Below are 14,705 nucleotides of genomic sequence, written 5' to 3'. Positions count from 1 at the left end.
TTAGGCTTTATTCCGAAATGAGGACAAACTCGCTCCACTTTTTTTTTTTTTTACATTTATTGTTTCACACAGTTCTTGTTATTTTCCACACATAACTTTTCCTTATGCCCCCTACTTAACGTTTGGTTTTTATTTCAAAGTCTCAACAAACTTCAAACCAGACTTCTCCATACAAAAAAAGGAGAGAAAACCAACTGGCTGGCATAACTTAAAATAGCATGGTAAATAAATACTAACCTGGTATCCGAACAAAAACAGGATACAAATAATGTTTGCACATCAAATAAAACGTTAAGTGGGCTATAGCGATTTCAAATCACAAGGCTGAAATAGGTTACTCACACTGCTCAATGGCTAAAATTACATTTCCCCTCTGACACCAACTTTTTTACATCAGGCTTGGCCGCTGTCAGACTTATGCGCAAAGAGTCATCCAAGGACTGGTGTGACAGCCGGTTCCTCTCATGTGTTTTCATGTTTTTCATTTTGGAGAACGCAGCCTCACAGGTGTACGTCGAACCGAACATGGTGAGCACATACATAGCCAGCGTCTTCAATGTACCATACTCCTCGGGACAGGACAACCAAAATGAGCCCAGGTTTTCAGCACCACGGAGAGCAGCCTTCAGGTCCCCTGCGGTCTGTATTTCAGCCAGCTCGCTCTGAATGGCCGCTTCGTCCAAAGACATCATTTTCACTGCGTTTGTGGAGAATTCTCCACTTGGGTTGATGCTGAAAGGATCACGCACAAATCCAATGACATCCCTGGGAATTAAAAAGTCATCGAACCTGGAGGAGAAGTTGTCTTTTAATTGTGTGATGAATTTCTTCATCTTGTCTGTTACGTGGCTTTGTCCCACCTTCTTCAGTGTGCTGAAATGCAACCGCCTCCCCGACAACAAATCTGCGTTAAAAAGGTCAAGTTTGTTCCCAAACGGATCGAGTTATTCCACCAGATCCACCACTGATTTCTCTTTTCCTTGCAGCTGGAGATTAAGTGCATTCAAATGCGAGAAAATGTCTGTCAAAAATGCAACGTTGGACATATATTCGCTGTCCTGCATTGTGCGGAGATGGTCAGCTGCCGCTTTTGCTTTGCTTTGTTTCAAAAACTCCACTACCTGGGCACTGAGTTCAACGAAGCGCTCCAGTGCTTTGCCCTTACTGAGCCAGTGCACGTCATTGTGGAGTAACAGGTCATCATGAGAAGCCTCGGATTCGAGCACAAATTTGCGGAACAGGCGATGCTGTGTGCTTGAGGTTCCTCTGATGTGGTTGATAATTTTCATTGTTTTCTCCATCACCTCTTTGAGCTCCCCACTTAGCTTTGCGCACAGCACACTTTGATGGATAATGCAGTGAAACGCGTTAGTTTTAGGAGCGACAGTCTTTATTCTGCTCACCAGACCCTTGTTTTTGCCAATCATAGCAGGTGCTCCATATGTCACTATCAGGTTGATTTTATCAAAGGACAATCCATGACTTTTAAAAAAAATCCTCCATTTTTTCGAAGATGATGTCAGCAGTGGTGTTGTCCTCCAGCGGAAGCAATGCCAGCAGCTCCTCTCGGAAATCTTTGCCATCAAAGAATCTGACAAAAACGCACAACTGTGAGATATCCGTATTGTCCGTGGACTCATCAATGGCCAACGAAATGTATGTGGCTTCCTTGATCCCTTCAATGACAACTTGCTGGACATGCTCTGCCAAGACGTGTACACGACGCGTGGCAGTTGAAGCAGAGAGAGGTATTTGTTTGACAGCTGCAATAATTCTGTCCATGGATTTGTCGGGGGCAAGTTCCTCCAGAACTGTGACCATGCACTCCTTGAAAACCTCACTTTCTGTGAAAGGTCGATTATGTTTGCAAAAAACCCAGGCAGCCTGCATTGATGCACACGTTGCTCTCTCTTGATCAGTTAAAGCTTGAGTAATAATGCCACTTGCACGTGAGTACGCAGATTTCAATGTGGCAATTTTTCTCTTTCGGGCCTCTGACTGCTCAGGATATGAATCCTTGAAATTTGTGTGTTTAGTGTTGTGGTGACGGCGCAGATTATATTCTTTTGCAACAGCAACAGTTTCGTTGCAAATGAGGCACACAGTAAACGCATTTCTGAAGGTTGGCATGATAAATGCGTACTTTTCAGTCCATTCGTCATTAAAGTATCTGTTTTCCGCGTCAACTTTTCGTTTCATGGCCTTTGAGAGTGCCATTTTAGCCTACCTGTGTTAAGAGGCCTTTTCCTTCCACTAACTGAAACTGTATTAGCGCTGAAGCCAGGGACGACAGCCCTATATCGATACTTTGTTTCATCTGTTTGTTTTTCAAGTGCTCTATAAATAAAGTTTACTTGAATTGAGACAAAGTATCTCTATCACTCCTGGTGGTTGACTGTGGTACAAGTGATAGGAGCCTGACTCATAAAGGCTAAAAATGCCTTCAGTTTTGTAATGAAATGAAAAAATATAAACAAATAATAAACATTAAGTGATAATTTTATGCCAAAATTATATTTTTATTTCAATTTTTTGGGGGTCCGGCCCCCAAGGTGAGTGTCCAGTAAAATTCTGGCCCTCCGACAAATGTAGTTGGTGACCCCTGATCTATACAATGTTTGATAGGGAGCCAGTGCAGTGTTGACAGGACTGGGCTAATATGGTCATACTTCCTGGTTCTAGTAAGAACTCTTGCTGCTGCATTTTGGACTAGCTGTAGTTTGTTTACTAAGCGTTCAGAACAACCACAAAATAAAGCATTACAATAATCTAACCTTGAGGTCATAAATGCATGGATTAACATTTCTGCATTTGACATTGAGAGTGTAGGCCGTAATTTAGATATATTTTTGAGATGGAAAAATGCAGTTTTACAAATGCTAGAAACGTGGCTTTCTATTTCTATTTCTATTTCTTTTTTCTATTGACTGGTTGACCTATCAACCGGAAATATCTAACCGGAAAACCGGTATAAGTTTGAAAAAAACCATGATATACATGAGACATTTTTAAAAATCCTCCGTTGCTGGGGAGGAGCAGCTGCCTGCAAGAAACAAAAAAGGAAAGGGGGGAAATCAACAATGGTAAAGGACAGTCGTAGATCAGGGCAGACTCAATTCTTGGGGGTTTTGCTTGTGGGTGATTCTTCCCAAATTATGCCCGCATTCTCCACCAGTGTAATGAGGTGAAGAATCACATGACAAGGGGAATTCAATAAAGGCCACGGAGGGTGAATTTATTGAAGTCGATATTTGTGTCAACGTGTCCAGGTGAGGTGCACTGGTGCTCTGCTGTCTGTACTCTGTGCTTCCGAGTGCAGTGTGACCGTGCTGTAGGCTTGGGCGGTATCCAAATTTTGATACCGTCAAACCTCCTCCCTATTTTACCTCGGTATACGGTATTACCGTGAATAATTTAAAAAAAATATGACGTAAGGCTGAGACAGCGTCACCAAACTGTTGGCTTGTGCCTAAACTGTTCGGAAACTGAATACCAAACACTAATACTGAAACAATAACAAAATAACATGCACAACAATATAAACAACTTTTATTAGCAACAAATAGCAGTTTATAAAAAGTGCAAATACAAGAGTCAAACAGAATTAAATTAACATAAACATCCAGAACAGTTTTCGCGCTGAGACACGCACACAAATCAATTAAATTAAATCACACCGCCCGAACAACTTTTAATAACAAAGAGCAGCTTATAAAAAAAGTGCAAATAGACCCACAACAGTCAACCGGAGTTGAATTAACATAAACATCCATATTAAAAATTATTGCAAAGCATTAGGCCTAAATACAAACTTTTTCTTTCCATTCTTTTTTTTCCAATATTGTTTTTAACGAAAACCAAATAAAAATACCTGAATCAATTAAATAAAAATAAACATTGCGAATAGGAACGAATGGCAACTGGCATCAAATCTAGTCAAGATTTTTCGCAAAGAAAAACCAGCATGTTTACTTTATCCGGCTTTAACAGGGCACGTTGTGGACCGACAACTTTACCTGCGGTGCTGAAAACTCACTCCGATGGTGTGCTTGTGGCACAGACGCACAGGTACTTTCGTGCCACTCGCGACATCTGGTGAAAACGCCCGGTAGCATTTTTCCACCAGAGAAGTGGGTCCTCGTCTCCTTGAGCAACTGGCTCCAAACAGTAGGCTGTTATTTCAGCTCCGACTCGGTCTTCTACGGTGCCGATGCCGACGGGACCTGCCATTGCATCGGCTTTTTTTTGCAGCATACTTCCCAGAGTCATCTTTTTTCGTGAGGGTTCGGGTTGCGCCTCTCCCTCTTCCACTCTACCACTGGGCCTGCTGCCTCTAAGCTCACGATCTCAGCCTGTAATTCAGCCTTGGTCTCAGCCAATGCGTTGTCATCCGTCTCATATCCTCCACGGTAACGAGGGTCGAGGAAAGTGCATTTTCGCATTATTTTGCGCACTGAATCGGATTCATACTTGGCCTCCAGCTTTGTTAGAATTCTTAGTTTTTATTGACTTTGTTAGTTGGAGGTCGTTTTCTGACGCAGCCAACACATTGTCCCTGCAGAGCTGTAGTATGGGGAGGATACAGGAACTGGTCACATAATTTTCTCCTGACAAAATATCAGTGAAGTCACCGACTGGTTTCAGTGCTTCGTGAACAGCTTTCAAGACGTCCATGTCCTGCCAGGTCAGGGACAGGCTGCTCCTTCTGTCATCAGACAGGACGCGTCTGATCGCTTGGGCCTGCTCGAGGATGCGCTCCACCATTGCCAGTTTGGAGCCCCAGCGAGTTGCGCAGTCCTGCCGATGGATGGATGAATTAATTAATGAATGACGAATAAATAAACGATTAAATGAATGAATAGCCCTAAATAAACAAATTAATGAATGAATAGGCCTAAATAAACGAAATTCTTTTATTTAGGCCTATTAATACATTCGTTTAACGAATCAATGAATTAATTGGCCTAAATAAACGAATGAATGCATAAATAAATAAGTCCATTAATGTATATTATTCCATTTGGTCAAATTTGCATGCACATTTTTTTAATAAGTCCCTTATGCGCATAAAGTCTGCATTTATTTGATAAAACATACAGAAAAAAAATTAAAATAAAAAAAAGTTTTTCTATTTTATTATAGCCTACTTTTAAATATAATTTATTTATGTGATGCAAAGCATATACTGTATATATGACCCTATTTTTTTACATTTGAGCCCCTGCCCCTGAGGAACTCTGCACGCTTTATGCTTACCGTTATTAGACTATGTTTTGGGAGTCCCAATTCGACTTGCTTCTTGTGTAGTTCATGTTTACGTTGCCAGCTGTGTGAAAAGGCCCCGACAATATTACGGCATAGTCCGAGGGCGCGCTCGGTTTTTTGCCTCTGGTCATGCAATGCATTTGTGACAGCCAAGTTTAGATTTTGACCGAAGCAGTTAAGCCACGGCCAATGCAGGGACCTGATCGCGGCAGAAATGTTGGCAGCGTTGTCAGTGGTTATGGCTGAAAGTTTTTTCTCGTCAAGTTGCCATTCCTGAAGTGCAGCTCTAAGCGCAGCGGCAAGGTTGTCCGCCGTATGACTATCAGGAAAATACGTAGTTTGGAGGCATTTGGATTCAAGTTTCCAGTCAGGTGTAATAGTGTGGACAATCAGGCACATATATGGTGTCATGTTAACTGACGACCACATGTCAGTTGTTAAGGAATAACTGTCTGCCGCTGACAGCAGCACTTGAACATTGTCTCTAACTTTACAATATAAATGTGGGACGGCTGTTTGTGAGAAATGTTTCCGTCCAGGCAAATCGTACTGGGCATCTAGGACCTTTACCATGTCCTTAAATGACTTTTTTTCCACTGTGTGGAAAGAGACCATTTCCTTCACCAAGTATTTTGTCACTGCATCAGTACAGGTTTTCCAACGGACACTGTCCCTTTTGTACTTTGTTGTTTTCCCGAAGGCCCCCATTATCGGCGGCTGCATACTGGCGGTGGACCTAGATGCTGTTGGTCCTGCATCGGGAGGTGTTGAAACTGTTGCACTGAGTGAACTCGGGTCCATCCTCGTAGCAGTGAGTGGATGGTGGTTTCGTATATGCGACCTTAGGTTCGAGGTATTTCCATCTCTCGCGGTCACCTTTTTGTTGCACAATTTGCAAATTGCCTCGTCCGTATTTACCGCCTCTCCCTTCTCGTTCGGTCAAAACCCGAAATACTGCCAAACTGCAGAAGTTGTGTTCTTTTTCGAGACCAGGTCACTCGGTGCGCGACTAGCCATATTTCCCCTCTCTCTCTTTCTCCTCCACGCTGTCACGTAATGACAACCACGCATACATTTTTAGACATTAAATAAATTATATTTAATATTTAATCCATGTCTCCTATATAAGTGCATTGTTTTTTTTTTTTGTATGACGGTATTGAAACTGACACCGTTGCTATTTTTAGATCCCGTGGTATACCATATTACCGTATTACCGCCCAAGCCTACCGTGCTGTGCTCACATGTTGGGGCTGGCCGGTCACACACTGCTCTCTGGACGAAAGGAGGAGTATCAGTTATCGCAGTGTCTTCTGGAGACATGTCTCACCAGTGTCTCACCGGCAGCTTTTGTAGCTTTCTCTTGATGAAGCTCTGCTGTGGCCAGCCAGCCCATGCTGAGTGCATGCAGGTGTTTCTCCTTGGTTTCCAGGACAATGGTGATGAGAGCTCAGGACACGCGTCTCTCTCTCTCTCTCTCTTTACAAAAATACATTTCATAGATTTTACTGAAAGAAAAAAAAGGATACCTGAATCCCGCACTCCGGGTCATTTTTGACCCGAAGGTCCTGAGTGTGACTCATAAATGAAGAACCCCAGAGGGTTAATCATATTTTATTCTTGATAACAATATCCACCATTCACGATTAATTAAAAATAATCATCACGATATTGGCTGGCTTGTTATTTATCTCGAAACAAGTTATTTGGCATTTGCAGTATTTAGCATTGCTAGCAAGTCTTCACTAGCTTTCATGCTTGGGGTTGCCAGATGTAAAGAACTTTTAGCCCCAAAACAGATATTTTCTTCTTTAAGGATACACTTTCTGCCCAGTGTATTATTTAATTTGTGCTATCTGACAACCCTTTGCACGCTCACTGATGGCGGAACAAACGCTAATGATGATATGAAAACATATCTCTCCACAGCGATTTTCTGCTTACATGAAAATGTCATATAGACAATTGCTGTGTCCCAAACTTAAGTGAATGGACTCCGAAGTGTGCATTTGAAGTGTGAATGCATCACAGCAGCGCGACGAAGGCTGTCCCAAACTGAAGTGTGTCTACTTCATTAGCCAAGAGAAAACAGTGGTAAAAAATGGGTACATTTAGTTTTTCAATATCTTTTTTTTAAATGTCATGTTGTCTATGAACAACCTAATTTTTGTTGTTTATTTTTTGTGGTGCAAGTTGTATACATTATTACATACGTCATCTGCTGGTGTTGGTCCATTGTTTTTTTGAAAACCAAAGTCACTGCACCTGTTTACCAGGAAATTATGGAGCACTTCATGCTTCCTTCTGCTGACCCAGCCCGTTCTCTTCCCAAGGTGTCATATACTGACACTCTTGACATTTCGTCAACATCCTACGCACATGGCACCCTCTAGCGTCAATATTAGAAGCAGATAAAAATGGGCCAGAAGGCGCCTCCTAGCGGTCTAACCCTAACCCTAACCTTAACCCATAATCTGTGTCTCATATTGACGCTAGAGGGTGCCATATGCGTAGGATGTTGACGAAATGTCAAGAGTGTCAGTATATGACGCCTTGGGATGAGAATGCGTTAGCTGACCAGCTTTTTGAAGATCCTGATTTCATTTCCAGCAGGGTTGGCACCTGCCCACAATGCCAAAGGTTGGTTAATTGACCATGGTATTGGTGTGCTTGACTGGCAAGGAAACTTACCAGACCTGAACCCAAGAGAATCTGTGAGGTATAGTCAAGAGGAAATAAGAAACGAGAACAATTAATGCATATGAGCTGAAGGCCACTGTCAAAGAATCCTGGGCTTCCATACCACCTCAGCAGTGCCACAAACTGATCACCTCCATGCCCTGCCGAATTGAGGGAGTAATTAAAGCAAAAGGAGTTCCTACCAAGTATTGAGTACATGTACAGTAAATTAACGTACTTTCCCAGAAGGACAACAATTCACTAAAAATGTTTAAAAAAATTTTATGAAGTATTCAAATTTGTTGAGATGAATGAATGTTGAATTGGTGGGTTTTGGTTCAATATGAGCCAAAATCATCACAATTAAAAGATTGAGTTTTTTATATTTATATATATATATATGTTAATAAAAACCAGTAAGTATAGAGTTTTTTTATTTAAATGAAAATGAAAATATATCGAGGTATATATCAAATATCATACAAATTTTGACAAAATCAAGATACCGATATATATTTATGTATCGCCCAGGCCTAATATGTGTGTGTGTGTGTGTGTGTGTATATATATATATATATATATATATATATATATATATATATATATATATATATATATATATATATATATATAGTGCTGGGCAACGATTAAATATTTTAATCGCGATTAATCGCATGATTTTCTGCGATGCATGTGCAAAATTCAATAATGAAATCAAAAGTAGTGTATTGTGTAATTTTATTCTTTCAAAGTCCTGCTGTATGAACAAAAGTGCAATAAAATTTGGTTTGTCAAAACTTTAAACAAATAGTGCTTTTTTTACAGCAGTTAAAAGTTATTTAATTAAAAATTAATGTTTAAGTTAAGATTTACAAGAAATGTTAACTGCTACTAAAGCAGTTAACATTTCTTGTAAATCTTAACTTAAACATTAATGTAATCAAATTAAATATAACATTAACGTATAAATAAAACATTATTGTTTTATTAAATAAAACATTAAAGTTTTGTTTAGTTTGTAAAAAAAATTTATGTCCAGAACCTCGATCATAACATTTTAACTGGCCCCTTCCGAGCAACATCAATCTCCTTTAAGAGACTGAGAATCTCAGTCCAAAAAAAAAAAAAAAATCTTTCAGTGATGCAGGTTGAGTGGACAAAATTAACTGCATTTATCCATTCTTCCAACTTTACATTTACTTACTCATCTGCACCTAGCCAGTTGCTAAGACACACAAGGTCATTCACATTTTCAGATGATAAAGAGAGACATTTTGCTGAAACGTGCGCTGAACATTTTATTCATGTTGCACAGCAGTGGGGCATTTCAAATAAAGTCAGCACACTTAGCACAGATAGTGCAAGAAATATGATCGCTGCTGCGAGACATCTGACTTTTGAACACGTCCCCTGCGACGCGCACAGTCTCCAGTGTTCTGTCATGGTATCTCTGCACAACATGCTGCATCCAATGTAGTCTGCCGAAGCCTTCCTCCACTGTTTGTTTGGGTGGGTGATTTGCTGGCATCAATGGTGTGCATTGCATTTAAGTGATACTTCAGACTCGAAGTACTCCGATGATAAGAAAATTCAGCTTTGCAGTGGTTACAAATAGCTTTAGTTCTATCAACTCCACCCTGTGAAAGAGGTTTAAAATAAAAATGTCCATTTAAGATTTCGGTACCTTTTTCCATTTTTCTGTCCGCACCTGATATTTTCTGTTTTGCGCTGTAGCTCATCCCAAGCAGCCAGTAGTCTACTGATAAACATCCCACCCCTCCTGTGACCCATGGTTTGTGTTGTATTCGGTTGTTTTATTACAGTCTAGCTATGTGTATTGAAACGCAGTGAGCAACGGACTTTCAAAATAAAAAGTATGTTAACGCGCGATAAACTAATTGTCGGCGTTAATTAATTAATGCGTTAACGCGATAAAAACGTGTTAACTTGCCCAGCCCTAATATATATATATATAAATAAATTAGGGGTGTAACGGTACGCAAAAATCAAGGTTCGGTACGTAGCTCAGTTTTAAAGTCACTGTTCGGTTCATTTTCTGTACAGTAAGGGAAAGAAATGCAAACATTAAACTGCAGGTTGTTTATTACTATAAACTTTTTTAACAATTTGTTTACACTTTTTTTTAACACTTTTTAATAAAATATATATCAAATAAAAAAAGAATAAGAAATAAAATACTGTCTCAAACCAATATCACATAATAAAATATAATGAAAAATATAAACAAATAACTATGATTACAGTGCAGCATTACCAATCCCAGCTTGTAGGCCTGCTTATATGTAAAATATACGGTATACATAATTTTTCCAAAGTGTTGGGCGATATGGTCATTTTTCAAATCCTCATACCGTCAGCCCGTGAGATCGACAATACACAATATTATCGAGCATGGGTGGAGCAAGAGAGAGACTCTTTGTTCTTGTCATAGCATAACTATTTGGAAAATCAATAGCAGATTTCATTTAAAGTCCAACAGTAAAACACTAGTATTGGGCATAAACGAACATTTAAATATAAAATATTTAAAACAGGTAAGTTGATATATTTGTAGTAAAGTTGAATTGAACTGATGCATCAGTCATACAGCGCTCCGGACCGCGCGCCTCATGACGAGTCTGACGCACCGCAACAGAAACAAGAATGAGATGCATTCTAACATAACTGTGGCATTAAACTCAGTGAGCGCTCGTTTAAAATAGTGCACATATATAGGCACACAACCCTACCGCATCAACAGTTTCAGTTTTTAGACCTGGGGCCCGTTCTTCGTATGACGCTTATTACATCCGAGAACAAATGATACATCCAAGATGATATCATCGTGCTAATCATGATCCGGCTAATTGGGTTCTTCGAACACACCTGTTGTGTATGATTAGTATCGCTGGATTGAGTTATCTGAGATAATTGCGCGTTCATGTGTTGGCTTAAAAGGGGATATGTATCGATACTCGAAACCATGATCAGCAGTGCAGCGATTGGCTGGTGGCAAGACGGCAATGTAATGACGTCATATAATTTAAAACGACACCTGACGAAAAACTTGACAAATTTCTGGACTTTTATAAGGAAACATAAATGTTATAATTGATACATGAAACAGATAATAGATGCATGTTTTTATTTTATTAGAAATTTTTTCATGATTCCCAATTATTCAGATTCGCAATTTATAATAGTTGTGCAGTCTTTACATTTTTATTTCAATGTAGAAATTATCTATTCATTTAATTTTATATTTGGACATATTTGTTACGTGACAGCATTAATGAAAGTTTCTTAAGGGTCAATATCAAGTTATCTGCATCTCCTGCGCTCCATCAAGCCACTTTTATAATAGCAGTCATCACTCAAAATAATGCACGACTCTATTATCTGTATAGCATGTGTGTAAGACTCTAATACAATTATGAAGTAATACTTTTATGACAAATAAATATTTCAGTGAGTAAAACTGTCTGTCTATAGTAAGGCTGTTATCGACTACACAGCACTTTTATATTATTTTTAAATCATTTTTTAATGATTATTATTTTTTATTGTTTTCGGTGGATCAGTACGATACTCTTGTAATAAAGTAGCGGTGGTAGCAGACATATTTTGAGTATCAGTTCTGGTTGAAAAGAAGCGATCTAATCCCGTTTACATGAAATAAGCCTGCTCCCGAGCAGGTTTAAGTTTACGGACCTGTTGCTATGACAGCAGCTCCGGGATGAGCTTCGAAGAACCAAATGATCCAAGATCACGCCAAATTGGTAAACATTCAAATCCAGCTAACTGAGTTAGTGACGTACGAAGAACGGGCCCCTGCTCAGATTTCGTTATTGTGTTGGCCCGATTGGAATTAAGAGCAAAGGTCTGTTTAAATGCAGACGGGAGCTGCGTTTGAATTATGTTCATCTTTTTCCTAGTTGTAGTGATGTTCATTGTTCACACTCGCAGGGCGGGATTTGCGCTGAACGCAGAGACTTCCACCCCTTCATATGTTTGTGTAGAAACATGAAAATTTACCTATGTTCCGCACACAGATATAGCATTCGGTCATTCGGTGCACACTTGCACTGTACTGAAATCCCTGTACCGAAACGGTCCGGTACAAATACACGTACCGTTGCACCCCTAATATATATATATATATATATATATATATATATATATATATATATGCCTTCAGAATAAGACAATGTTTAAGAGAAATACGCTTTTTGTGTACACAGGAAAAGTCTTAGATCGTTGAGTTCAGCTCATGAAAAATGGGGGCAAAAACTTAGGTGTTGTTTATAATTTTGTTATATATATATATATATATATATATATATATATATGTATATAAATGTTTGTATATGTATATAAAATATATAAATATATACATTTTACTAGGTCTATGATGGTGGTAAAAATCTGCCACCATCACAGCCCTAGTAAAATGTATATATTTCTTGTTTTATACAGCTTAAAGACCCTGGGGTCAAACTGACCGAAAAGAACAATGATGCTTTAAAATGTTTACCGGGTCTCTATTAAATTAGTAAAAGACATTACAGTAACATTACAGTAGACAAGACAGTAAATCTAAAGCAAGAAAAGTAATTATGTATTTAAAGATGTTCTCTCAGCTTTTAACAATATACCAAAAATAAATAATTTTTACTTTTATTTCAGAATTCATTGAAGAAAAAGAGGAAAATGAAGAATCAAGTGAAGAGAAAAATCATGTCAAAACTGGTGGAAAACCTTTGATTTGCTCTCAAACTAAACAGAAATTTTTCGCCTGCACTCAGTGTGGAAAGAGTTTCACATGTAAATCACATCTTAATCGTCACCTGAGGGTTCATACTGGAGAGAAACCATTCACTTGCGATCAGTGCGGGAAGAGTTTCACACAATCATCAAACCTTAAGAATCACATGAACATCCACGCTGCAGAGAAGCAGCACGCATGTGATCAGTGCGGTAAAATGTTTTTATGGGCTTCACTTCTGAAGAAACACTTGAAAGTTCATGCAAAGAAGAAGCCACATTCATGTAATTTGTGTGGTAAGAGTTTTTTGCATCTACAAAGTTTGAAAGAACATCAGAAAATACATAGTGGTGTGAGAGAGTACATGTGCTCTGAGTGTGAGAAGACTTTTAGTTCAGTGAGCAGTTTAAAACTACATGAGAAGATCCACACTGGAGAGAAACCTTACAAGTGTTCACACTGTGACAAGAGTTTCAATGTCTCATCAACTCTGAAAACACATGAGAGGATCCACACTGGAGAGAAACCTTACAAGTGTTCACACTGTGACTGGAGATTCAGTCAATCATCAAATCTGATAACACATGAGAGGATCCACACTGGAGAGAAACCTTACATGTGTTCACACTGTGACAAGAGATTCAGTCAGTCAGTAGATCTGAAAAATCATGAGAGGATCCACACTGGAGAGAAACCGTATGAGTGCTCACACTGTGAAAAGAGATTCAGTCACTCATCAAATCTGAAAACACATGAGAGGATCCACACTGGAGAGAAACCTTACAAGTGTTCACACTGTGACAAGAGATTCAGTCAGTCAGAAGGTCTGAAAAAACATGAGAGGATTCACACTGGAGAGAAACCTTACAAGTGTTCACACTGTGACAAGAGATTCAGTGTGTCATCGAGTCTGAAAAAACATGAGAGGATCCACACTGGAGAGAAACCTTACAAGTGTTCACACTGTGACAAGAGATTCAGTCTGTTAACAAATCTGAAAACACATGAGAGGATTCACACTGGAGAGAAAGCACATAAAAAGCACAAAAACCAATCAAAGTAAGGCCCCTTACACGCGGAAACACATTTAGCTGTATATGTAAATATTTTGTATGGTATATGTGTTTCGTCCAGACGGATCCAGCATTTGGGGGAGTGAAAACGCTATTATTTTTAAAACCAGGTCCCAGAGTGGATAAATCTGAAAATGACACCTTTGGGGTTTTGTGTTCTGCCAATCCATATATTTTGTAAAACAATGATGTCATCACCCCACGTCTTGACCATAGTCAGACACCGCTACGTAATTTAACACCAACAGCAATGGAGGACTATATGTTTGTGTTCATGCTGCAGAAGCTACTGAGCCTGTTAGCTTGACTAAACTTACTAGTAGAGCTGAACGATATTGGGGGAAAAAATCACATCGTGATCATTTTTCTCAGCGATGTATATCGTGATATGGAAAAAAAAAAATCACCAGATGACTTGAACAGCTCTATTTGGAAAGAAATAAAAATCAATGATTGGGGTAATTTTGTAAGTGAATAAATTAAGAAAAAAGCTAATTACAATAATTGATAGATATAATTGAAAAATGATACTAATGAAATAAAAAAGTGCTTTATATTCTTCAGGTAAGTCAAACTGTTACTGTCTGTTACAGTTAAGTCTAATACATTACTGCTGCATTACATTGCTGACAGAATGCAGTGTTTATAATCTAGAGATTGTAAAGAGGATGTAGCACATTCACTGTCAAATCAAGGGCCAATGGACTACAGACTTGCTCCCGCGAGACCCTACGCAACAGAAAGCGGCGCAGGACAAGACTTGTGTGTGTGTGTGTGTGTGCAGGACAGTGGAAAATAAAATTATATATGGGACTCCCAAAAAGTAGAAATATCTAAACATAAAATATCTAAAACAAATAAATAGTTATTCATCTATTGCTCAAAAGCAAAATTAACTCATAAAATATACATGATAAACAGGT

The 14,705-nt window shown here is 38.9% G+C and overlaps 2 protein-coding genes across 3 annotated transcripts in view; both read left to right on the top strand.

Annotated features, from left to right (window-relative positions):
• LOC132148025 (zinc finger protein 271-like) overlaps positions 1–14,705 on the top strand; it is a 193,280-nt gene that overhangs the window by 92,569 nt on the left and 86,006 nt on the right. The window lies entirely within an intron of this gene.
• Positions 1,514–14,228, top strand: LOC132127903 (zinc finger protein 501-like). The gene is made up of 3 exons (XM_059540152.1): positions 1,514–1,748; positions 11,997–12,061; positions 12,729–14,228. Exons 1-3 carry the CDS (start codon positions 1,514–1,516, stop codon positions 13,770–13,772), a joined length of 1,344 nt encoding a protein of 447 aa, XP_059396135.1. The 3' UTR covers positions 13,773–14,228.

The sequence above is a fragment of the Carassius carassius genome, chromosome 1, assembly GCF_963082965.1.
Source record: "Carassius carassius chromosome 1, fCarCar2.1, whole genome shotgun sequence".
Taxonomy (NCBI): Eukaryota; Metazoa; Chordata; class Actinopteri; order Cypriniformes; family Cyprinidae; genus Carassius; species Carassius carassius.
Note: the sequence above shows the minus strand (reverse complement) of the source record. Positions and strands in the feature narration are given on the sequence as shown.